The sequence below is a fragment of the Ranitomeya imitator genome, chromosome 6 (genome assembly GCF_032444005.1).
Source record: "Ranitomeya imitator isolate aRanImi1 chromosome 6, aRanImi1.pri, whole genome shotgun sequence".
Classification (NCBI taxonomy): domain Eukaryota; kingdom Metazoa; phylum Chordata; class Amphibia; order Anura; family Dendrobatidae; genus Ranitomeya; species Ranitomeya imitator.
This window is the reverse complement of record NC_091287.1, coordinates 45,853,213-45,880,047: the sequence shown is the minus strand read 5'-3', so window position 1 is coordinate 45,880,047 and position 26,835 is coordinate 45,853,213. Positions and strand designations below refer to the sequence as shown.

Below are 26,835 nucleotides of genomic sequence, written 5' to 3'. Positions count from 1 at the left end.
ACCTGAAAAAATTAAAAAGTTACGGGTCTCATGAAATAGCAGCGTGAATAAAAATTTTTTTTTGTTTGCAAAATTTTGACGTTTGTTTAGCAAATAAAAACTAAAACATAACAAAATCTTATAAGTTTGGTATCGATGCAATCGTACTGACCTGAAGAATCATACTCACAAGTCATTTTTACTGTCCAATGAATGACGTAAAAATGAAATCCAAAAAACAATTAGCAGAATTGCATTTTTTTTCAATCATTCACCATTTTTTTCCAGACGTTATATAATAAAGTGAATGGGGTCATTGAAAACTATAACTAGTCCCGCAAAACGCAAGACTTCATATAGCTACTGTGTGTCACGTGAAAAATAAAGTTAAAAGCTGCAACATAAAATAAACACCCTGGGCAGAACCCATACACTGTGGAGTAGCTTCATTAGAGCATCAAGAGCGGCGCATCCTTCAGGGACTTTCTCTTTGCTGTTATCTGAATTCCTGTGTCATGCGCCACCCACCTAATGGGGTTAGGTTAAATGTTTTTGACTGCCTGACACAAAACTCTGCCTGCACAGAGTGATCTCTGACAGCTCCTGCCAGCGATTCAGCAGCTTCTACTAATGTCATGTCCACAGAGCTCTGCTCTGCTGACCTCATGCTGATTGACAGCTGGCTCCCCGCTGCCTAACTGCAGGGAGCCGTCTCACAACCATCATGATGTTGGCACCATCAATAGAGCAGCCCAGTAGAGGAATAGTTGTTCTGTTGCCATGGAGCTGCTGAATCTCTAGCAGGAGCGGTCGGTGACTGATATGAGCCAGCGCCGAGTAGAACAGGCAAGTAGATGCCTTTGTTATCAACTACCTGCCTATTAGGCCGACGTCACACTAGAGAGTTTTATGGACGTATGACAGCCGCAAAAAAACCGCATTGCACACGGACCATTCTCTATGAACTCTAGCGCGGGAATTTTTGAGAATATTTTCTCACGCTCGAGTTCATATGAGGTTATCCCAGCAGGGGGCGCAGCACCGCAAGTCTAGGTTGCTATGTTCCCTGCTTTCCATTCATTCCCGAGTTTTTACAGTCAGAAGCACCGCTGCATTAGCAGGCTCCTGGATGTAAAATTATTTAACCCCTTCTGATGGACTTACAGCGTGGGACATGACTGTAACGGTGGACAGGTATGGGATATTGTTGCTTTTTTATTTTTAATTTTTTACAGAGCGAGGGTCGTCATTTGGATTGAGCATATAATAAACTATTACAACACCATTTATATTTATTTCATTAAAATACCTTTTTCCTAGTGTGTGTGTTTTATTAACCATTTACTACTATTGGATTAATAATGGATAGATGTCTTATTGACACCTCTCCATTATTAACCAGGCTTAATGTCACCTTACCATAGCAAGGTGGCATTAACCCTTTATTACCCAATATTCGGGAGTGGGAAGAGAAAGGCTAAGTGCCAGAATAGGCGCATCTTAAAGATCTGCCTTATCTGGGGTTGCTGGGGGCAGATGTTTTTAGCCAGGGGGGGGGGGCAATTACCATGGTCCCTCTCCAGGCTATTAATATCTGCCCTCAGTCACTGGCTTTTCCACTCTGGCAGAAAAAATTGCGCGGGAGCCCACGCCAGTTTTTTCCATGATTTAACCATTTATTTTAACACCTAGAGCCCCCAAATTTTGCACACACATTCTACTAACATTAGTAGTGAGTAGAGTTGAGCGACCTTGACCTTTTTAGAGTCGAGCCGGGTTTTGCGAAACCCGACTATGTCCAAAGTCGGGTCGAGTGAAATCGGCCGATTATGACGTAAAGTCGGGATCGACCGAAACACGAAACCCAATGCAAGTCAATGGGGCAGCATAGTCGGCAGTGAGTGGGGGCCAGGAAAACACCTAGAGTGCCCATTTTAATGTCAAAACCATCCATTCTTCTTAATGAAGCTTGTCAAGCATAATTTACCTTATAATAATTGGAAGGCATTTGAAATTGGGGGTCATTTGGCTAAAGTTGTGGGGGGTAGGGCTGGTTCAAGTAATTAGTGGGCCCAGGAAATCTGGACCACGTCACGGCAGTGGAGCAGGGAGAGGTAAGTATTTCAACTTTGCAAGTGCTGTGAACCTGAGCAAGCAGGGGGGGCCCACTCGTTGGCATTGGCACTGGCACAGGGCCCCTCAAAGTACAGCGGTGTGTTTGCACGGCGGGGGCGCCTCCCACCGGCAGCAACACTTTTGCGTACTATGAGAGGCCCTGTGCCAGTGACGTCGCCAACTAGTATTCCTCCCCCCACCTGATGAAGGAACCTGCACTTTCATCTGCACCTTCCTCTTTGTCCCCGTGTAAGGTGGTATGGTATGCGGGAAGAGCAACCTGACTTTCAGCAGGGTCACAATGTTGTTGTGTAGCGTGCACGGGGAATGTTGCGTTATGGGTCAATGTACCAGCAGACTCATCTATCACTGGCTGGGCAATGGGCACGATGAAGTGGAGACACAGATATAGGCCCAAAGAAGAAAGTGGGCTAAATGCAGTTCAAAATTGGTAACACAGGAATAACCAGGGGGCATTGCAGTGGAGGACAACTGGAATGAGAGGCTGACACAGAGAGTAGGGCCAAATCAGTAAGTAGTCGAAATGCAGTTCAAAATTGGCAACCGTAGTAAACAGGCGGCACAGCTTTGTTCAGTGGAGGAGAACAGCAAGGAGTGGCAGACACCGATAGTAGGCCCCAACCCAACTAGTAGGCCAAATGCAGTTTAACATTAACAACTACTTAACGAGAGGCTGAAAATGGAATTTCAGGACAGGAAACCAGGAGAACAGCAAGGAGCGGAAGACACCGATAGTAGGCCCCAAACCAACTAGTACGCCAAATGCAGTTGTTCCATTTAACCACAATTTAATGAGAGCCTGAAGATAGAAGCTCAGGAAAGGCAACCTGGTGAAAACCTTGGAGTGTAACACAACCTGTCTCTACACCCCATACCAAATTTGTAGGCCTAATGCAGCGTAGTTTCCACCAACTACTAAACGAGAGCCGGAAGATCGAAGCTCATGAAAGGCAACCCGGGGAACACCTTGGAGTGTAACACAACCTCTCTCTACACCACGAAAGGGCTGATTCTTAGGAAGGAAGGCTGTTGTAAATAAGCATTGTGCGTCCGAGGGTGATTATATTCTTATTCGGTATCTACTCACCCTCGGACGCGCCATGCTTCTTGATTTGTAATTAATGTTTATTTGCAATGTGCTTTTGACTTACTCAATTATTTTTTTAATTATTGATTTTATTAAATTAATAGTTTAACATCTTATTGGAAATAATTTAAAGGAGACGCGACAGGACAACACTCGGTGGATGCCATATCTGTGTTAACAAGTCCAAAAAACTTTCAGTTAACTTCTTGCAGGAGAAAGAAATTGTAGCTGTTGGACCTTTGTAGTACAGTTCCAGATATTTGTTGTGTGTTTGTTTTGATTGTTAAAATGTCTGCATTTGAGATCTCAACACGATCTTATTTTTTATAATCAAATTAATTTTTTAAATATTTTATTAGGTTGGTTCAAGGGGTACACGGGCCGCAGTAGACAGGTCAGTGGAGGCCTAGTGGAAGGAGGGACCGCAGATGCGCCACTGTTTCACCCATACACAATTAGTAGGCCTAATGCAGCGTAGTTTCCAACAGCTACTAAACGAGAGCCGGAAGATCGAAGCTCAGGAAAGGCAACCTGGGGAACACCTTGGAGTGTAACACAACCTCTCTCTACACCACGGAAGGGCTGATTCTTAGGAAGGAAGGCTGTTGTAAATAAGCATTGCGCGTCCGAGGGTGATTATATTCTTATTCGGTATCTACTCACCCTCGGACGCGCCATGCTTCTTGATTTGTAATTAATGTTTATTTGCAATGTGCTTTTGACTTACTCAATTATTTTTTTAATTATTGATTTTATTAAATTAATAGTTTAACATCTTATTGGAAATAATTTAAAGGAGACGCGACAGGACAACACTCGGTGGATGCCATAGCTGTGTTAACAACTCCAAAAAACTTTCAGTTAACTTCTTGCAGGAGAAAGAAATTGTAGCTGTTGGACCTTTGTAGTACAGTTCCAGATATTTGTTGTGTGTTTGTTTTGATTGTTAAAATGTCTGCATTTGAGATCTCAACACGATCTTATTTTTTATAATCAAATTAATTTTTTTTATATTTAATGATGTTGGTTCAAGGGGTACACGGGCAGCAATAGACAGGTCAGTGGAGGCCTAGTGGAAGGAGTGACGGCAGACAGGCATCAAAGGCCTAACATTGGGCTGGCTGTAGGCAAGTTAAAATTGGTTCCAGGGGAACACGGCCATCAGTGGCCTGGTCAGTGTAGTTGTAGTTGAAAGAACGGGACGCAGACAGGCTTCGAAGGCCTAACATAATAACATAGGGCTGGCTGTAGGCAAGTTAAAATTGGTTCCAGGGGAACACGGCCATCAGTGGCCTGGTCAGTGTAGTTGTAGTTGAAAGAACGGGACGCAGACAGGCTTCGAAGGCCTAACATAACAAACTTGGGCTGGCTGTAGGCACTTTTAAATTTGTTCCAGGGGTACATGGGCAGCAGTGTATGGTCAGTGGAAGTCTAGTGGAAGGAGTGACCGCAGACAGGCTTCCAAGGCCTAACATAACAAACTTGGGCTGGCTGTAGGCACTTTTAAATTGGTTCCAGGGGTACACGGGCAGCAGTGGTCTGGTCAGTGGAAGTCTAGTGGAAGGAGTGACCGCAGACAGGCTTCGAAGGCCTAACATAACAAAATTGGGCTGGCTGTAGGCACTTTTAAATTGGTTCCAGGGGTACATGGGCAGCAGTGTATGGTCAGTGGAAGTCTAGTGGAAGGAGTGACGGCAGACAGTCTTCGAAGGCCTAACATAACAAAATTGGGCTGACTGTAGGCACTTTTAAATTGGTTCCAGGGTAACACGGCCAGCAGTGGCCTGGTCAGTGTAGTAGTTGTAGAAAGAAGGGACCGCAGACAGGCTTCGAAGGCCTAACATAACAAAAATGTCAAAACAATGGTATTGTCAGTGCCAGGCATTGAAGGATGTCAGCGCCTAGACTACACATTGGTGAAGCTGTGAGAGATAATTTTGCTAGTGGTAGAGCACTGTTTGAGCTGGGGGGGGAACTGTCTTGTGGCCGGCGGTACAGGCACAGGGCCCCTCATATTACAACGGTGTGTCTGACGTTGGGTGCGCACCACCACCGCCAGAGACACTTTATTGTACTATGAGGGACCCAGTGGCAGTGCCGTCGACCAAAAGCGGCCACACCCACCTCTTCAGACAAACAGCACTCTCAAGGGTCCAAGCGCAAAGTGGCGATAGCACGGCCCCGTGTGGGGAGTTTGGCCATTTCGTGAGGTGGAAACATGTTGTATGCTGGACAATCAGGTGAAGAAAATTACGAGATTGGAAAAGTCATTCAGAATAGTCCACAGGCAAGACCTTTTCATAGGAAAGCTAGGTGTCAGCCGGGCAGGGTGGGGCAAAAGATTTTGAAATCCAGTTGTGGTTCATTTTAATGAAGGTTAGATCATCTACATTTTGGGTAGCCAGACGAGTCCTTTTTTCTGTTAGTATTGAACCTGCAGCACTGAATACTCTTTCTGATAGGACACTAGCTGCCGGGCAAGCAAGCTCCTGCAATGCATATTCTGCCAATTCTGGCCAGGTGTCTAATTTGGATGCCCAGTAATCAAATGGGAATGACGGTTGAGGGAGAACGTCGATAAGGGATGAAAAATAGTTTGTAACCATACTGGACAAATGTTGTCTCCTGTCACTTTGAATTGATGCTGCAGTACCTGTCCTGTCTGCGGTCATAGAAAAATCACTCCACAACCTGGTCAGAAAACCCCTCTGGCCAACGCCACTTCTGATTTCTGCCCCTCTAACACCTCTGGTCTGCTGGCCCCTGGAGCTCGTGTGAGAACGATCACGGGTGCTGTGTGCAGGGAATGCCAGAAGCAAACGGTCAACAAGAGTTGATTGTTTTGTTGCTAATATTAGTTCCAAGTTCTCATGTGGCATAATATTTTGCAATTTGCCTTTATAGCGAGGATCAAGGAGGCAGGCCAACCAGTAATCGTCATCGTTCATAATTTTTGTAATGCGTGTGTCCCTTTTGAGGATACGCAAGGCATAATCCGCCATGTGGGCCAAAGTTCCCGTTGTCAAATCTGCGGTTGTGCTTGGTTGAGGGGCAGTTGCAGGCAAATCTACGTCACTTGTGTCCCTCAAAAAACCAGAACCCGGCCTTGCCACGCCACCAATTTCCCGTGCCCCCGGGAAAGCTTCCTCATTAAAAATATACTCATCCCCATCATCCTCCTCATCCTCCACCTCCTCTTCGCCCGGTACCTCGTCATGTACACTGCCCTGACCAGACAATCGCTGACTGTCATCAAGGCTTTCCTCTTCCTCTGGTGCAGACGCCTGATCCTTTATGTGCGTCAAACTTTGCATCAGCAGACGCATTAGGGGGATGCTCATGCTTATTATGGCGTTGTCTGCACTAACCAGCCGTGTGCATTCCTCAAAACACTGAAGGACTTGACACATGTCTTGAATCTTCGACCACTGCACACCTGACAACTCCATGTCTGCCATCCTACTGCCTGCCCGTGTATGTGTATCCTCCCACAAAAACATAACAGCCCGCCTCTGTTCGCACAGTCTCTGAAGCATGTGCAGTGTTGAGTTCCACCTTGTTGCAACGTCTATGATTAGGCGATGCTGGGGAAGGTTCAAAGAACGCTGATAGGTCTGCATACGGCTGGAGTGTACAGGCGAACGGCGGATATGTGCGCAAAGTCCACGCACTTTGAGGAGCAGGTCGGATAACCCCGGATAACTTTTCAGGAAGCACTGCACCACCAGGTTTAAGGTGTGAGCCAGGCAAGGAATGTGTTTCAGTTGGGAAAGGGAGATGGCAGCCATGAAATTCCTTCCGTTATCACTCACTACCTTGCCTGCCTCAAGATCTACAGTGCCCAGCCACGACTGCGTTTCTTGCTGCAAGAACTCGGACAGAACTTCCGCGGTGTGTCTATTGTCGCCCAAACACTTCATAGCCAATACAGCCTGCTGACGTTTGCCAGTAGCTGCCCCATAATGGGAGACCTGGTGTGCAACAGTGGCAGGTGCGGATGGAGTGTTTGTACGACTGCGGTCTGTGGACGAGCTCTTGCTTCTGCAGGAGGACGAGGAGGAGGAGGAGGAGGAGGGGGTGCGAACGGCTACAGACAACTGTTTACTAGACCGTGGGCTAGGCAGAACTGTCCCAAACTTGCTGTCCCCTGTGGACCCTGAATCCACCACATTTACCCAGTGTGCCGTGATGGACACGTAACGTCCCTGGCCATGCCTACTGGTCCATGCATCTGTTGTCAGGTGCACCTTTGTGCTCACAGATTGCCTGAGTGCATGGACGATGCGCTCTTTAACATGCTGGTGGAGGGCTGGGATGGCTTTTCTGGAAAAAAAGTGTCGACTGGGTAGCTCGTAGCGTGGTACAGCGTAGTCCATCAGGTCTTTGAAAGCTTCGCTTTCAACTAACCGGTAGGGCATCATTTCTAACGAGATTAGTCTAGCTATGTGGGCGTTCAAACCCTGTGTACGCGGATGCGAGGCTAAGTATTTCCTTTTTCTAACCATAGTCTCATGTAGGGTGAGCTGGACTGGAGAGCTGGAGATCGTGGAACTAGCGGGGGTGCCGGTGGACATGGCAGACTGAGAGACGGTGGGAGATGGTATTGTTGCCGCCGGTGCCCTAGATGCAGTGTTTCCTACTACGAAACTGGTGATTCCCTGACCCTGACTGCTTTGGCCTGGCAAAGATACCTGCACAGATACAGCAGGTGGTGCGCTAAATGGTGGTCCTACACTGCCGGAAGGGATGTTGCGTTGATGACTAGCTTCATTGGCCGAGGGTGCAACAACCTTAAGGGACGTTTGGTAGTTAGTCCAAGCTTTCAAATGCATGGTGGTTAAATGTCTATGCATGCAACTAGTATTGAGACTTTTCAGATTCTGACCTCTGCTTAAGGAAGTAGAACATTTTTGACAGATGACTTTGCGCTGATCAATTGGATGTTGTTTAAAAAAATGCCAGACTGCACTCTTTCTAGCATCGGATACCTTTTCAGGCATTGCAGACTGAGCTTTAAACGGATGGCCACGCTGTCCTCCACCAGGTTTTGGCTTTGCCACGCGTTTTGGGCAAGATACGGGCCCGGCAGATGGAACCTGTGGCGATGTTGATGCCTGCTGCGGCCCCTCCTCCTCCTCTGCTTCAGAACTGCTGCCGCCTGCACCCTGTTCCCCCAATGGCTGACAATCGGGGTCAAGAACTGGGTCATCTAATAACTCTTCTTGTACCTCCTGCGCAACTTCGTCTGTGTCACCGTGTCGTTTGGTGGTATAGCGTTCGTGATGGGGCAACATAGTCTCATCAGGGTCTGATTCTTGATCAGCACCCTGCGAGGGCAATGTTGTGGTCTGAGTCAAAGGACCAGCATAGTAGTCTGGCTGTGGCTGTGCGTCAGTGCACTCCATGTCAGATTCAACTTGTAATGGGCATGGACTGTTAACTGCTTCACTTTCTAAGCCAGGGACGGTATGTGTAAAGAGCTCCATGGAGTAACCCGTTGTGTCGCCTGCTGCATTCTTCTCTGTTGTTGTTTTTGCTGAAGAGGACAAGGAAGTGACTTGTCCCTGACCGTGAACATCCACTAACGACGCGCTGCTTTTACTTTTACCAGTTTCACGAGAGGAGGCAAAAGAGCTAGAGGCTGAGTCAGCAAGATAAGCCAAAACTTGCTCTTGCTGCTCCGGCTTTAAAAGCGGTTTTCCTAATCCCAGAAAAGGGAGCGTTCGAGGCCTTGTGTAGCCGGACGACGAACCTGGCTCCACAGCTCCAGACTTAGGTGCAATATTTTTTTCCCCACGACCACCTGATGCTCCACCACTACCACTACCCTCATTACCAGCTGACAATGAACGCCCCCGGCCACGACCTCTTCCACTAGACTTCCTCATTGTTTTAAAAACGTAACCAAACTAACGTTATTTGTTGCAGTCACACAACTTACACGGTGAGCTATAACTTCAGTATGATTTAGCTACCCCTTTACAGGTTGGTGAGACCACAGCGAAAATCAGGCCCAATGTTACACACTCTGTTTTTGGTGGCTGCAAATTAGAGAGATGCCCCACACGCAGGACTGTCACTGAAGCACAAATGTTAATATTAATGTCACACTATTATTTTTTTTTTATTTTTATTTTTTTCAGGAACACTTTAGAAACCCCAAAAAAAAAAAAAAAATAGATTTTTGCAGGGAGAATTTAGAAAACAAATGTAACAAACTATATGCTTTCTATGGGCCACTGAGTGAGAGATGACGCACACAGGAATCAGGAGTGGCACACAAGCCCAGAGGCCAATATTTTTCTACCAATGATTGATGGAGTTATTTTCTCTGGTAGATTTTGGAACCCAAATCAAGGAAAAAAAATATAGGCTTTCTATGGACCACAATTGGAGAGAGAGAGAGAGAGAGAGAGAGAGATGGCACACCCAGGAGTCAAGACTGGCACACAAGCAGAAAGGCCAATATTAATCTCCCATTTTTTGGGGGGGTTTGTTTTTTTTTTTGTTTTTTTTTTCAGGGAGACTTTAGAAAAAAAAATAATAAAAAAAATATGATTTTATCAGGAAGAATTTAGAAACCAAATAAAATAAAATGATTTTTTCAGGGAGAATTTATAAAACAAATAAAAACAAAAATAGGCGTTCTATGGCCCACTGACTGAGAGATGACGCACACAGGAGTCAGGAGTGGCACACAAACCCAGAGGCCAATATTTTTCTACCAATGATTGATGTAGTTATTTTCTCTGGTAGATTTTGGAACCCAAATCAAGGAAATAAAATATAGGCTTTCTATGGACCACAATTGGAGAGAGAGAGAGAGAGAGAGAGAGAGAGATGGCACACCCAGGAGTCAAGACTGGCACACAAGCAGAAAGGCCAATATTAATCTCCCACTGTTTTTTTTGGTTGTTTTTTTTTTTTTTTTTTCAGGGAGGCTTTAGAAAAAAAAATAATAAAAAAAATATGATTTTATCAGGAAGAATTTAGAAACCAAATAAAATAAAATGATTTTTTCAGGAAGAATTTATAAAACAAATAAAACCAAAAATAGGCGTTCTATGGCCCACTGACTGAGAGATGACGCACACAGGAGTCAAGACTGGCACACAAGCAGAAAGGCCAATATTAATCTCCCACTGTTTTTTTTTTTTTTTTTTCAGGGAGACTTTAGAAAAAAAAATAATAAAAAAAATATGATTTTATCAGGAAGAATTTAGAAACCAAATAAAATAAAATGATTTTTTCAGGGAGAATTTATAAAACTAATAAAACAAAAAATAGGCGTTCTATGGCCCACTGAGTGAGAGATGACGCACACAGGAGTCAAGACTGGCACACAAGCAGAAAGGCCAATATTAATCCCCCACTGTTTTTTTTGTTTTTTTTTTTGTTTTGTTTTTTTCAGGGAGACTTTAGAAAAAAAAATAATAAAAAAAATATGATTTTATCAGGAAGAATTTAGAAACCAAATAAAATAAAATGATTTTTTCAGGGAGAATTTAGAAAACAAATAAAACCAAAAATAGGCGTTCTATGGCCCACTGACTGAGAGAGAGAGAGAGAGAGATGGCACGCTTAGTACTGGCACACAAGCCCAAAGGGCAATATTAATCTCCCTTTTTTTTTCAGGGAGAATTTCTAAAACCCCCCCAAAAAAAAAAATAGGCTTTCTATGGCCCACTATTTGTGAGAGAGATGGGACGCTCAGGACTGGCACAGATGGCACGCTCAGGACTGGCACAGAAGCCCAGAGGCCAATATTAATCTCCCTTTTTTTCTGGGAGAATTTATAAAACCAAAAAAATATTTAAATAGGCTTTCTATGGCCCACTATTTGTGAGAGAGATGGCACGCTCAGGACTGGCACAGATGGCACGCTCACAACTGGCACACAAGCCCAGAGGCCAATATTAATCTCCCTTTTTTTCAGGGAGAATTTATAAAACCAAAAAAAAAATTAAATAGGCTTTCTATGGCCCACTATTTGTGAGAGAGATGGCACGCTCAGGACTGGCACAGATGGCACGCTCACAACTGGCACACAAGCCCAGAGGCCAATATTAATCTCCCTTTTTTCAGGGAAAATTTATAAAACCAAAAAAAAAATTAAATAGGCTTTCTATGGCCCACTATTTGTGAGAGAGATGGCACGCTCAGGACTGGCACAGATGGCACGCTCACAACTGGCACACAAGCCCAGAGGCCAATATTAATCTCCCTTTTTTTCAGGGAGAATTTATAAAACCAAAAAAAAAAATTAAATAGGCTTTCTATGGCCCACTATTTGTGAGAGAGATGGCACGCTCAGGACTGGCACAGATGGCACGCTCACAACTGGCACACAAGCCCAGAGGCCAATATTAATCTCCCTTTTTTTCAGGGAGAATTTATAAAACCAAAAAAAAAAATTAAATAGGCTTTCTATGGCCCACTATTTGTGAGAGAGATGGCACGCTCAGGACTGGCACAGATGGCACGCTCACAACTGGCACACAACCCCAGAGGCCAATATTAATCTCCCTTTTTTTCAGGGAGAATTTATAAAACCAAAAAAAAAAATTAAATAGGCTTTCTATGGCCCACTATTTGTGAGAGAGATGGCACGCTCAGGGCGGGCACAGATGGCACGCTCACAACTGGCACACAAGCCCAGAGGCCAATATTAATCTCCCTTTTTTCAGGGAAAATTTATAAAACCAAAAAAAAAATTAAATAGGCTTTCTATGGCCCACTATTTGTGAGAGAGATGGCACGCTCAGGACTGGCACAGATGGCACGCTCACAACTGGCACACAAGCCCAGAGGCCAATATTAATCTCCCTTTTTTTCAGGGAGAATTTATAAAACCAAAAAAAAAATTAAATAGGCTTTCTATGGCCCACTATTTGTGAGAGAGATGGCACGCTCAGGGCTGGCACAGATGGCACGCTCAGGACTGGCACACAAGCCCAGAGGCCAATATTAATCTCCCTTTTTTTCAGGGAGAATTTATAAAACCCCAAAAAAAATAAAATAGGCTTTCTATGGCCCACTATTTGTGAGAGAGATGGCACACTCAGGACTGGCACACAAGCCCAAAGGCTAATATTAATCTCCCACTGTATTTTTATCAGGGAGAATTTATACACCCCACAAAAAAAAATACAGAAAAATGAAAAGGCTTTCTATGGCCCACTATGTGAGAGAGATGGCACACACAGGGATGGCACTCTAGCAGAAATGCCAAATTGCCAATCTTAATCTCCCACCAAAAAAAAAAAAAAACAGGGAATGTCCTACAATTACTATCTCCCTGCCTGCAGTAATCTCAGCCAGGTATGGCAGGCAGCTACTATCTCCCTGCCTGCAGTAATCTCAGCCAGGTATGGCAGGCAGCAATAAGGAGTGGACTGATGCACAAATGAAATAAAAAGTGTGGACAAACAAAAAAGATAGCTGTGCAGAAAGGAAGGAACAAGAGGATTTGTGCTTTGAAAAAAGCAGTTGGTTTGCACAGCGGCGTACACACAGCAATGCAGCTATCAGGGAGCCTTCTAGGGCAGCCCAATGAGCTACAGCGCTGAGGGGGAAAAAAAAAAAAAAAACTTCCACTGTCCCTGCACACCGAGGGTGGTGTTGGACAGTGCAAATCGCTGCAGCACAAGCGGTTTTGTGGTTAATGGACCCTGCCTAACGCTATCCCTGCTTCTGACAAAGCGGCAGCAACCTCTCCCTAAGCTCAGATCAGCAGCAGTAAGATGGCGGTCGGCGGGAACGCCTCTTTATAGCCCCTGTGACGTCGCAGACAGCAAGCCAATCACTGCAATGCCCTTCTCAAAGATGGTGGGGACCAGGACCTATGTCATCACGCTGCCCACACTCTGCGTTTACCTTCATTGGCTGAGAAATGGCGCTTTTCGCGTCATTGAAACGCGACTTTGGCGCGAAAGTCGCGTACCGCATGGCCGACCCCGCACAGGGGTCGGATCGGGTTTCATGAAACCCCGACTTAGCCAAAAGTCGGCGACTTTTGAAAATGTTCGACCCGTTTCGCTCAACCCTAGTAGTGAGGAATATGCAAAAAAAAGGGACATTAAATGGTTTACTGTATGTAAACCATGTCTCATATCATGTCGGGTTTGGGAACGAGATAGCAAAAGTCGGCAATTGAATTACCGACTTTTAAGCTATCTAAAGCTGTATTAAATATAAATATATATGTGTCTCACTGATATATATATATATATATATATATATATATATATATATATATATATATATATATATATATATACAGTGGGGCAAAAAAGTATTTAGTCAGTCAGCAATAGTGCAAGTTCCACCACTTAAAAAGATGAGAGGCGTCTGTAATTTACATCATAGGTAGACCTCAACTATGGGAGACAAACTGAGAAAAAAAAATCCAGAAAATCACATTGTCTGTTTTTTTAACATTTTATGTACGGATGCTATACGGGTGACACATGGATAATTTTTAGAGAAAAAAATCGCATCCTCGTGTGGAATGCGGATCACTCTTTTGGGATCATTTTAGCGTATTACGCCTGTAAAATACGGACCGTATTTCCCTACGCCTAGTGTGACAGCAGCCATAGACTTAGACCCATAGTTATTAAAAATATAATAGCCTTGGACAACCCCTTTGAGTGCAGCATTGGACATAACACAGTGCGATGGATTTGCCTAAAGTTTTCCAGGTTGTAACAAGCTTGACCATTATCACCTATCCATGGGATGGGTAATAACTTGCTCAGAATCCCTTCACAGCTGAGACCTCCACTTATCCCAGTTTGAGTAAAGCGGGAGTCAAGCATGCGCACCACCGCTCCATTCCCTGTGTACATTATTGCCGCAGATACGCGAGTACAGCGCAGTCCCATAGACAATAAATGGATTAGTGTCATGCATGCCCAGCTATTGCTTTTTCAAAAAGGAACACTTCAGAGCTCCGTACTCAGGATTTGTTGGCGCCCAAAACTAGGACTTGAGATCAGCTTATCACATATCTTTAAAGGGGATGTTCACTTTTGGGGACAATTTGTTTTTTTACTTAAATGCATCTATTTTTCTTAGCTGAAAATCATTTTTGTAATTGGTCTCATTAAAACATTTGCAGCATCCGCCTTTCTTAGCTTCTGTGTTACACTTACTACTTCTAACTGCAGAATGTACAAAACTGAGAAACCATCAGTCAATCGTTCTGATTGTTTAATGGTATTGTTTGGAACTCTTTAATCTGTTTTTTTTTCTGAGCTCCTCTCAGCTGACGTATGACAACAGACCACAGTCAAAGTTGAAGATGCAGGAAAACAAAGAGTCTGAAAAGGCAAAACAGTGCAACATTTTTAATTACATTGAATTGCAAAAATTATTTTTAGCGCCAAATACACGCACTTAAGTAAAGAAAAATTGTCCGCCACCTTTAATTTAGCACAGTACCTTGGTATCTTAAAGAGGGCTCTCATAGGATGCAAGTCTGCTAGGGGAGGATCGCCATCTCCTAGTTCTATGGCGGTAATGCCTACAGACCAGACATCACATCTGCCATCATATGTTGTATCCACTTGCTGTTCACATGCTATGACCTATCAAAACAATGAAAACAAACTGTTGTCTTTCATTTTCTTTCAATGAATCCTGGGACATAAAATTCTGAAAATATCTACAGAATTTTCACTATTAATGATTGTGTCTTACTTATGAATCATTTTTATTAAATCTTAAATATCTTTATTCCATAATATGGAAATCTATTGACCAGAGACAAAAAGGTCAAGCTATTTATTCATGGGAGGACATCCTCTTTTTTTTTCAAGCTTTCCTTGTTCCCCAACAGATGCGTGATTTTTCAATGTATTTTTCAATCACTTTTCCCCATGTAAAATAATAACAGCTCTTCTCACCTTTAATGCGGACTTCTTTACTGTGATGTCGTTGTCTGCTCTCCCGGGGCTCTCATGACATTGTTATGTCACGCAAGCCCAGCAGAAGCTTCTCTTTCACTACCTTCAGATGTTACTGACATCCCGGAAAAGCCGAAAGCAGCAGCATATCTATTGTCTTCTGGGTGTCAGTTTTGTCCGAAGAAAGTCAGATGGAAGAGACCATTGTTTGACTGCAGGGCTCTCGTGACATAACAATGTGATGCAAGCACTGGGAGAGCAGGCACTGACACGATGTCACGTGTGAGGGCAGCGATGGTCTCTGCAAACTAGGTATTGGTCTAACAGTGCCAACTGACAGTGCGCTCTGTTGCCAGCTCATTACTACTGACCTGTTATGAAGGCAATCCAGTAACACAGTGTGCCAGTAATCAGAGCACATACAGTGATCTGACAATAACCCAAAAACAATAGAACGAGCTCTGAGACGTGGAATCTCTGTAGACCGCAATACCTGAACCTATCCTAAACACAACTAAAGGCAGCTGTGGATTGCGCCTGACACTACCTATGCAACTCGGCACAGCCTGAGGAACTGACTAGCCTGAAGATAGAAATACAAGCCTGACTAGCCTCAGAGAAATACCCCAAAGGAAAAGGCAGCCCCCCACATATAATGACTGTTAGCAAAATGAAAAGACAAAACGTAGGGATGAAATAGATTCAGCAAAGTGAGGCCCGATATCCTAGATAGAGCGAGGATAGCAAAGAGAACTTTGCAGTCTACAAAAAACCCTAAAGCAAAAACCACGCAAAGGGGGCAAAAAGACCCACCGTGCTGAATTAACGGCACGGCGGTACACCCTTTGCGTCTCAGAGCTTCCAGCAAAAACGAAAAGACAAGCTGGACAGAAAAAAACAGCAACAAAAGCAAAGAAGCACTTATCTAAGCAGAGCAGCAGGCCACAGGAAAGATCCAGAAGCTCAGATCCAACACTGGAACATTGACAAGGAGCAAGGAAGACAGAATCAGGTGGAGTTAAATAACAAGGCAGCCAACGAGCTCACCAGAACACCTGAGGGAGGAAGCCCAGAAGCTGCAGTACCACTTGTGACCACAGGACTGAATTCAGCCACAGAATTCACAACAGTACCCCCCCCTTGAGGAGGGGTCACCGAACCCTCACCAGAGCCCCCAGGCCGACCAGGATGAGCCACATGAAAGGCACGAACAAGATCTGGAGCATGGACATCAGAGGCAAAAACCCAGGAATTATCTTCCTGAGCATAACCCTTCCATTTAACCAGATACTGGAGTTTCCGTCTAGAGACACGAGAATCCAAAATTTTCTCCACAACATACTCCAATTCCCCCTCCACCAAAACAGGGGCAGGAGGCTCAACAGATGGAACCATAGGTGCCACGTATCTCCGCAACAACGAGCTATGGAATACATTATGTATGGAAAAGGAGTCCGGGAGGGTCAGACGAAAGGACACAGGATTGAGAATCTCAGAAATCCTATACGGACCAATAAAACGAGGTTTAAATTTAGGAGAGGAAACCTTCATAGGAATATGACGAGAAGATAACCAAACCAGATCCCCAACACGAAGTCGGGGACCCACACGGCGTCTGCGATTAGCGAAAAGTTGAGCCTTCTCCTGGGACAAGGTCAAATTGTCCACTACCTGAGTCCAGATCTGCTGCAACCTGTCCACCACAGAATCCACACCAGGACAGTCCGAAGACTCAACCTGTCCTGAAGAGAAACGAGGATGGAACCCAGAATTGCAGAAAAATGGAGAGACCAAGGTAGCCGAGCTGGCCCGATTATTAAGGGCGAACTCAGCCAACGGCAAAAAGGACACCCAATCATCCTGGTCTGCAGAAACAAAACATCTCAGATATGTTTCCAAGGTCTGATTGGTTCGTTCGGTTTGGCCATTAGTCTGAGGATGGAAAGCCGAGGAAAAAGATAGGTCAATGCCCATCCTACCACAAAAGGCTCGCCAGAACCTTGAAACAAACTGGGAACCTCTGTCAGAAACAATATTCTCAGGAATGCCATGCAAACGAACCACATGCTGGAAGAACAAAGGCACCAAATCAGAGGAGGAAGGCAATTTAACCAAGGGCACCAGATGAACCATTTTAGAAAAGCGATCACAGACCACCCAAATGACTGACATCTTTTGAGAAACGGGAAGGTCAGAAATGAAATCCATCGAAATATGTGTCCAAGGCCTCTTCGGGACCGGCAAGGGCAAAAGCAACCCACTGGCACGTGAACAGCAGGGCTTAGCCCTAGCACAAATCCCACAGGACTGCACAAAAGTACGTACATCCCGTGACAGAGATGGCCACCAGAAGGATCTAGCCACTAACTCTCTGGTACCAAAGATTCCTGGATGACCAGCCAACACCGAACAATGAAGTTCAGAGATAACTTTACTAGTCCACCTATCAGGGACGAACAGTTTCTCGGCCGGACAACGATCAGGTTTATTAGCCTGAAATTTTTGCAACACTCGCCGCAAATCAGGGGAGATGGCAGACTCAATGACTCCTTCCTTGAGGATACTCGCCGGCTCAGATAAACCCGGAGAGTCGGGCACAAAACTCCTAGACAGAGCATCCGCCTTCAGATTTTTAGAGCCCGGAAGGTACGAAATCACAAAATCGAAGCGAGCAAAAAATAACAACCAACGGGCCTGTCTAGGATTCAAGCGCTTGGCAGACTCGAGATAAGTAAGGTTCTTATGATCAGTCAATACCACCACGCGATGCTTAGCTCCTTCAAGCCAATGACGCCACTCCTCGAATGCCCACTTCATGGCCAGCAACTCTCAGTTGCCCACATCATAATTACGCTCAGCAGCAGAAAACTTCCTGGAAAAGAAAGCACATGGTTTCAACACTGAGCAACCAGAACCTCTCTGTGACAAAACCGCCCCTGCTCCAATCTCAGAAGCATCAACCTCGACCTGGAACGGAAGAGAAACATCTGGTTGACACAACACAGGGGCAGAACAAAAACGACGCTTCAACTCCTGAAAAGCTTCCACGGCAGCAGAAGACCAATTAACCAAATCAGCACCCTTCTTGGTCAAATCGGTCAATGGTTTGGCAATGCTAGAAAAATTACAGATGAAGCGACGATAAAAATTAGCAAAGCCCAGGAACTTTTGCAGACTTTTCAGAGATGTCGGCTGAGTCCAATCCTGGATGGCTTGGACCTTAACCGGATCCATCTCGATAGTAGAAGGGGAAAAGATGAACCCCAAAAATGAAACTTTATGCACACCGAAGAGACACTTTGATCCCTTCACGAACAAAGAATTAGCACGCAGGACCTGGAAAACCATTCTGACCTGCTTCACATGAGACTCCCAATCATCTGAGAAGATCAAAATGTCATCCAAGTAAACAATCAGGAATTTATCCAGATACTCACGGAAGATGTCATGCATAAAAGACTGAAAAACAGATGGAGCATTGGCAAGTCCGAACGGCATCACTAGATACTCAAAATGACCCTCGGGCGTATTAAATGCCGTTTTCCATTCATCTCCTTGCCTGATTCTCACCAGATTATACGCACCACGAAGATCTATCTTAGTGAACCAACTAGCCCCCTTAATCCGAGCAAACAAGTCAGATAACAATGGCAAGGGATACTGAAATTTAACAGTGATCTTATTAAGAAGGCGGTAATCAATACACGGTCTCAGCGAACCATCCTTCTTGGCTACAAAAAAGAACCCTGCTCCCAGTGGTGATGACGATGGGCGAATATGTCCCTTCTCCAGGGATTCCTTCACATAACTGCGCATAGCGGTGTGTACAGGCATGGATAAATTAAATAAACGACCTTTAGGGAATTTACTACCAGGAATCAAATTGATAGCACAATCACAATCCCTATGCGGAGGTAGGGCATCGGACTTGGGCTCCTCAAATACATCCTGATAATCAGACAAGAACTCTGGGACCTCAGAAGGAGTGGATGACGAAATAGACAAAAATGGAACATCACCATGTACCCCCTGACAACCCCAGCTGGATACCGACATAGAGTTCCAATCCAATACTGGATTATGGGTTTGTAGCCATGGCAACCCCAACACGACCACATCATGCAGATTATGTAGCACCAGAAAGCGAATAACTTCCTGATGTGCAGGAGCCATGCACATGGTCAGCTGGGCCCAGTACTGAGGTTTATTCTTGGCCAAAGGTGTAGCATCAATTCCTCTCAACGGAATAGGACACCGCAAAGGCTCCAAGAAAAACCCACAACGTTTAGCATAATCCAAATCCATCAGATTCAGGGCAGCGCCTGAATCCACAAACGCCATGACAGAATACGATGACAAAGAGCATAACAAGGTAATGGACAGAAGGAATTTGGATTGTACAGTACCAATGACGGCAGACCTATCGAACCGCTTAGTGCGCTTAGGACAATCAGAAATAGCATGAGTGGAATCACCACAGTAGAAACACAGCCCATTCAGACGTCTGTGTTCTTGCCGTTCAACTCTGGTCATAGTCCTATCGCACTGCATAGGCTCAGGTTTAATCTCAGACAATACCGCCAGATGGTGCACAGATTTACGCTCGCGCAAGCGACGACCGATCTGAATGGCCAAAGACATAGACTCATTCAAACCAGCAGTCATAGGAAAACCCACCATGACATCCTTAAGAGCCTCAGAGAGACCCTTTCTGAACAAAGCTGCCAGCGCAGATTCATTCCACAGAGTGAGTACTGACCACTTCCTAAATTTCTGACAATATACTTCTATATCATCCTGACCCTGGCACAAAGCCAGCAAATTTTTCTCAGCCTGATCCACTGAATTAGGCTCATCGTACAGCAATCCGAGCGCCAGGAAAAACGCATCGACACCACTCAATGCAGGGTCTCCTGGCGCAAGAGAAAATGCCCAGTCCTGAGGGTCGCCGCGCAAAAAAGAAATAATAATCAAAACCTGTTGAACTGAATTACCAGAAGAATGAGGTTTCAAGGCCAGAAATAGCTTACAATTGTTTTTGAAGCTCAGAAACTTAGTTCTATCACCAAAAAACAAATCAGGAATAGGAATTCTTGGTTCTAGCATAGATTTCTGATCAATTGTATCTTGAATCTTTTGTACATTTATAACGAGATTATCCATTGAAGAGCACAGAGCCTGAATATCCATGTCCACAGCTGTGTCCTGAAGCACCCTAATGTCTAGGGGAAAAAAAAGACTGAACACAAAGCTGAGAAAAAAAAATGATATCAGAACTTCTTTTTTCCCTCTATTGAGAATCATTAGTTGGGCTCCTTGTACTGTTATGAAGGCAATCCAGTAACACAGTGTGCCAGTAATCAGAGCACATACAGTAATCTGACAATAACCCAAAAACAATAGAACGAGCTCTGAGACGTGGAATCTCTGTAGACCGCAATACCTGAACCTATCCTAAACACAACTAAAGGCAGCTGTGGATTGCGCCTGACACTACCTATGCAACTCGGCACAGCCTGAGGAACTGACTAGCCTGAAGATAGAAATACAAGCCTGACTAGCCTCAGAGAAATACCCCAAAGGAAAAGGCAGCCCCCCACATATAATGACTGTTAGCAAAATGAAAAGACAAAACGTAGGGATGAAATAGATTCAGCAAAGTGAGGCCCGATATTCTAGATAGAGCGAGGATAGCAAAGAGAACTTTGCAGTCTACAAAAAACCATAAAGCAAAAACCACGCAAAGGGGGCAAAAAGACCCACCGTGCCGAACTAACGGCACGGCGGTACACCCTTTGCGTCTCAGAGCTTCCAGCAAAAACGAAAAGACAAGCTGGACAGAAAAAAACAGCAACAAAAGCAAAGAAGCACTTATCTAAGCAGAGCAGCAGGCCACAGGAAAGATCCAGAAGCTAAGATCCAACACTGGAACATTGACAAGGAGCAAGGAAGACAGAATCAGGTGGAGTTAAATAACAAGGCAGCCAACGAGCTCACCAGAACACCTGAGGGAGGAAGCCCAGAAGCTGCAGTACCACTTGTGACCACAGGACTGAATTCAGGCACAGAATTCACAACACTGACCTAAGCCATCAAGAGAGTGCACTGTCATTGTGGACATCCAAAAATTAAGTAAAAGGGACTAATCCAGCCCCTGAAATGAATGTCACTGATGACACTTCATTTGATTCTACTGGCATGTACTGGGATTCTCAAAAAGGAAGTTATAAAAAAAAGAAATATTGTTTCACCTTGCGGAGATCGACATGCTAAGCATGCCAAGATGAGGAGACTTAAAGCCGCAATGCTCCTCTGGGTAATATGCTAATTATGCAAATTGTCTCTTCAGAGAGGAAGAGAGCTAGAACTCTAGTGCCACCCATTGGAAGGTAGGAATCCTACAGGTCAATGTCGACCCTTTAACGAGCCTTGTCACATAGATAAGATAATAGCCAAACCAGAATCTCAATTTGCAGACACTGTGTTTCGGGGTACTGCCCCTCGTCAGTGCAAAGCGGGGATCTGGTTAGGCTGTTTGAGAGGCGTCAGACCATTATCCAAAAAGTATAATTTCTCCTTGCGGAGATCGACATGCTAAGCATGCCGAGGTGAGGCAACTTAAAGCCGCAATGCTCCTCTGCACTGACGAGGGGCAGTGCTCCAAAACACAGTGTCTGCAAATTGAGATTCTGGTTTGGCTATTATCCTAAGTCATGTGACAAGGCTCGTTAAAGGGTCGACATTGACTTGTAGGATTGCTACCTTCCAATAGGTGGCACTAGAGTTCTAGCTCTCTTCCTCTCTGAAGAGACAATTTGCATAATTAAAAAAAAAAGAAAAGCAGTTATATAGCACAGATAGGGAAGGATAGGAAATTTTAATTAAAGCATCTTGGAAAATGATTTGATTATGGCATTAAATAGAGATTTAGGATTAAATTGAATTTGTATTTTGGACCACCCCTTTCAGGACCACCTCTATAGTAAGACGACAGCCTTAGCAGTGACAATGACAGCAGTGACCTCAAAATAGTAAAGTCTTCAATGATCTTGCCTGGGCTTTGGGGAAAATAAAATAAATAAAACGAAAGTAAAAAAATAACTGCTTCCCCGAATCCCCCTCACTACTCAATGATTTAATATATTAACATATTGTAAATTGTACAATACAGATATAAAACCTTTCTTTTATTATTATGGTCTTTGATTCCTGGAAAGAAAATTGTTGAATTGCAAAACCGAAGAACATGCATAAATGATAACAAAAAGAAAGCGACATTTGAAAAAAAAAATTGTTATAGAATCACGACGGTAATCCAATCGTCCAAGCAAAAGTTTATGTGTGCAAAGAAAATGCGGTAACAATCATTAAAATTAGTCATCTTTCAGATTGCTGAAAAAAAGGTTTTATTGAGTGACTGGGAATACTGGTAACAAATGACAAGTAGGGAACAGCGGCAGGAACAACATTGGTCTTCTGGAGCCACTATGTTCAGTCTGAGGTTATAAAGAAATCGTGAAATCGTCTTGAATGAATCATTTTAGTGCTTAAATGGAGCTTCCACTCGTATTAACAAGGAAAAAAAAAATTCTCCGGTTCTTGATTTTTTACTCTTCATAGAGGATAATATTAGTATTTATATTAGTTAAACATGTGCTATAGTTATGATTTTCTTGTTTATGGTACAGCCATTAATGCGGTATTATTTTATTATAACTGTTATTGTTACATCAATTTATAAAAAAGTGTAACCAACCTCTGGTGCCATCCAGAAAGGCGTCCCCACTGATGTATTCCTATGGAGGCGAGTGTTACTTAGCTGCGCTGATACACCTGCAGGAATTACATAATGTTAATATTTTTTATAAAGACCTTTAAAAGCCATGAAAACATTTATTATATAGGGAACAAAATACATTGCTAACCTTTAATATTGTCTGAGACTGCCACATTTCCATTACTTTTAGAATAGGAGCTGGGCTGCAGTACCTGGGAACGGCCACTGCACAGTGTATGGAGCTGTGCTGTTCCAACTCTGAAAATAGCTGATTTTTTTTGGGGGGGGGGGGTGGGCACCAAGTATCTGACCCCCATCGATCTGATATTAAAAGGGTTATCCTCCACTCAGATAACTCCTTCTGAATCCTTATGTTTACCCACAGCAAAATAATAACACCTATACTCATCCCAGCGCCGTTCCAGTGGTGTTGACACCGGCTCTCCCGGGGATCGCATGGCATTATTATGTCACGCAATACCAGCAGCCAATCAGCGTTTGTTTCAATTTCCCTTTCTTCAGACAAATTAAGACATCTGGAGGAAGTGAGAGAGCAGCCGCAGCTCCTACTTCCTTCCTTCCTCAATTGCATCCATTGAAAAGGAGATTGAAGCCAGCACTGATTGGCCACAAGGATTGTGTGACATTACAATGTCATGCAATCCTCGGGAGAGCCAGTTCCAACACTATTAGAACAGCAGCAGAGGTGAGTATAGGTGTTATTATTATACTACTGGGGGAAACATAGGGATTCAGAAGGGGTTGTGTGCATAGTGGATAACCCCTTTAATTATTTTTCCAGAGTATAGGTCATAAATATAGTAAATCTGGAAAACGCCTTTAAGGTTAATGGAAAGAGAGTGGAGGTAGAAATAGCTCTTTGCCTCTGTTCTAGGTGGTTTTGAACCTGCACTGAAACTAGGGGCTCACGTTTCTCTTTGCTTTGGGGCCTTCTTCTCATTCATACTTGTGCTATAATGGGCACACAACTTGTACAGACTTACCGAAATCCACAAGTTTGACACCTCCCTCTGTGGTTAGTAGGATATTGTTCCCCTTCACGTCACGGTGAATTGTCTTATGGCTATGTAAATGATGAAGGCCCTTTTAGAAAATAATAATTTTGAACAGCAGAAGAATCAGACGAATAACAGACACATTTGTCTATGTCGCCTATGTGCACAGTGTTCACCTGGTTACAGCACATTACTTCTTTATATGACCTGTTTATACATTTTCTGCTCCTAAAAAGAACTGGTACTTCCCAAACGTTGCCTTAACGTCGTTGCACTCAACCATCAGACTTGGCTTTACACTGATGAGAGGCAAACACGCCGAAACAGTGCGCTTGTAGCTGAGTTCCTGGATGGGTGTTTATCTCTGGTCTTGTAAGGCTCAATACATTACCTAATGGAGTAGTGACCTCTTTTAGGTGGTAATTGTGAGCTTTCATACTGTAATAGCTCATTTACACTGTTTTCTCCCATGGAGCATTAGCTGTAGTACTCTATACTTAGCTGATGTCTTGAGAAACACATTGCAATAATCAAAAAAGTAGATGAAAATTTTAAAACTATACACGACTTAAAGGACTTGTCCAGAACTATAAAAGAAAGTCTGCCTTCTTCAAAAAAAACAGTGCCACCTTCTTCTGCAGGTTGTGTTTAGCATCTTCTGCTCTATTCACTTCAATAGAGCTGAGCAGTAATAATAAACGCAACCTGCAGACAGGTGGGGCTCTGCCTTTTGAAGAAAAGAGCCATGTTTTTGTTTTATTTTTTAACCTGAGCAACTCCTTTAGGCTAAACTTCCACGATGGTTTTTTTGATGAGTCTTTTTACATATTTTTTTTGCAAGACACCTATTTTACTTAAAGGGCACCCATTACCTAAAAAAAATCCTATTAACCTGCAGATAGGGGGTAAACCAGGTTGCAAGTTAATAGGGTTGTCAGGCCGCCCGGCGCCTGCACTTTGACCTATGCGGGAGAAAATTAACTTTATTACACCTGGCAGCATTTTGGTTTCAATTTCGGGAGCGCTCTATGTATAGAAAGCGGCGGCTGTAACCACAGCCCCGCACTGCCTGACTGCAGCTCAGCATTAGGACTGGCTGTCAGTCAGTGCTGGAGGCGCAGTTACAGATGCCACTTTCCATACATAGAGCGGTGACTGAATCCACACCAGCGCCGCCCCTGTGACTGAAACCAAACACTGCTGGGGAAAAAAAGGTCCACTTCCTGCCGGCAGCGGGGGTCTAAGTGCAGGCGTCGGGCAGGTTCAGAACACTATTAACCTGCAGATTAAACCCATATTTGCAGGTTAATAGTGTTTTTTCACGATTTGGCTTCCCTTTAATGGGTGCTGAAAAGGTCCAGAAAATCTGCAACATCAATAACTCACCAAAACCTCATCGTGAGAACGTAGCCTTAAAGGGCAGAGTTTTAGGTCCTAGTCCAAACTCACTGGACCAACTGTGTAATCTGGCTCTATGCAGAGGGATCTGTCTTACTTACTGTTAGCTTAGCCCCAATGATAAATGCCAGAGAAAATCAGAACATATAAAAGACCTGCCTCTAAACACTCGATATGACATTGCATAGTAACACATGGTATCAGTCGGAATTGCACCTCTTACCATAAGAGCTTCATGCAAAATGTATGCAATGATGGCTTCATCCATTCTTTCTCCTCTCTTCAGAAGACCTTTCGCTAAATCAGTTACGGATCCTCCATTGCACAACTGCAAAAGACGAGATCACGATTTAGGCCAGGGCTGCACAACGACATGTGTCAATCAACATCAACAGCATAGTGTCTCCTTGCACCATCGCATCTAATGATTTCCTATGGGGTCACATTGCAAATTGTGACCTCCCGCGATTGCGACACAAATGCTACAAAATGTGTTCGATTTTCTTTTCCTGGTCACATGCATGCGACTTGTCTGCGATTTGGTATTGTTACAGCAAAATCGCAGCTTAACCCCTTAGTGACAGAGCCAATTTGGTACTTAATGACCAGGCCAATTTTTGCAATTCTGACCACTGTCACTTTATGAGGTTATAACTCTGGAACGCTTCAACGGATCCCGCTGATTCTGAGATTGTTTTTTCGTGACATATTGTACTTCATGTTAGTGGTAACATTTCTTCAATATTACTTGCGATTATTTATGAAAAAAACAGAAATATGGCGAAAATTTTTAAAATTTTGCAATTTTCAAACTTTGTATTTTTATGCCCTTAAATCAGAGAGATATGTCATGAAAAATAGTTAATAAATAACATTTCCCACATGTCTACTTTACATCAGCACAATTTTGGAAACAAAATTTTTTTTTGTTAGGGAGTTATAAGGGTTAAAAGTTGACCAGCAATTTCTCATTTTTACAACACCATTTTTTTTTAGGGACCACATCACATTTGAAGTCATTTTGAGGGGTCTATATGATAGAAAATAACGAAGTGTGACACCATTCTAAAAACTACACCCCTCAAGGTTCTCAAAACCACATTCAAGAAGTTTATTAACCCTTTACGTGCTTCACAGGAACTGAAACAATGTGGAAGGAAAAAATGAACATTTAACTTTTTTTTGCAAACATCTTAATTCAGAACCATTTTTTTTATTTTCACAAGTGTAAAAACAGAAATGTAACCATAAATTTTGTTATGCAATTTCTCCTGAATACGCCAATACCCCATATGTGGGGGTAAACCACTGTTTGGGCGCACCGCAGAGCTTGGAAGTGAAGGAGTGCCGTTTGACTTTTTCAATGCAGAATTGGCTGGAATTGAGATCGGATGCCATGTCACGTTTAGAGAGCCACTGATGTGCCTAAACAGTAGAAACCCCCCACAAGTGACACCATTTTGGAAACTAGACCCCTTAAGGAACTTATCTAGATGTGTGGTGAGCACTTTGAACCCCCAAGTGCTTCACAGA

At 43.8% G+C, this 26,835-nt stretch overlaps 1 protein-coding gene across 1 annotated transcript in view; it reads right to left on the bottom strand.

The window, feature by feature from the left end:
* The window catches only part of MYO3A (myosin IIIA), a 173,227-nt gene that overhangs the window by 131,889 nt on the left and 14,503 nt on the right, over positions 1 to 26,835 (bottom strand). Inside the window, exons 3-6 of the mRNA XM_069732227.1 lie at positions 25,526 to 25,630; positions 23,893 to 23,992; positions 22,868 to 22,944; positions 14,648 to 14,793 (exon numbers count right to left, since the gene is read on the bottom strand). Of these exons, the coding sequence (XP_069588328.1) occupies positions 14,648 to 14,793; positions 22,868 to 22,944; positions 23,893 to 23,992; positions 25,526 to 25,630 (428 nt within the window). The remainder of the gene's footprint in view (positions 1 to 14,647; positions 14,794 to 22,867; positions 22,945 to 23,892; positions 23,993 to 25,525; positions 25,631 to 26,835) is intronic.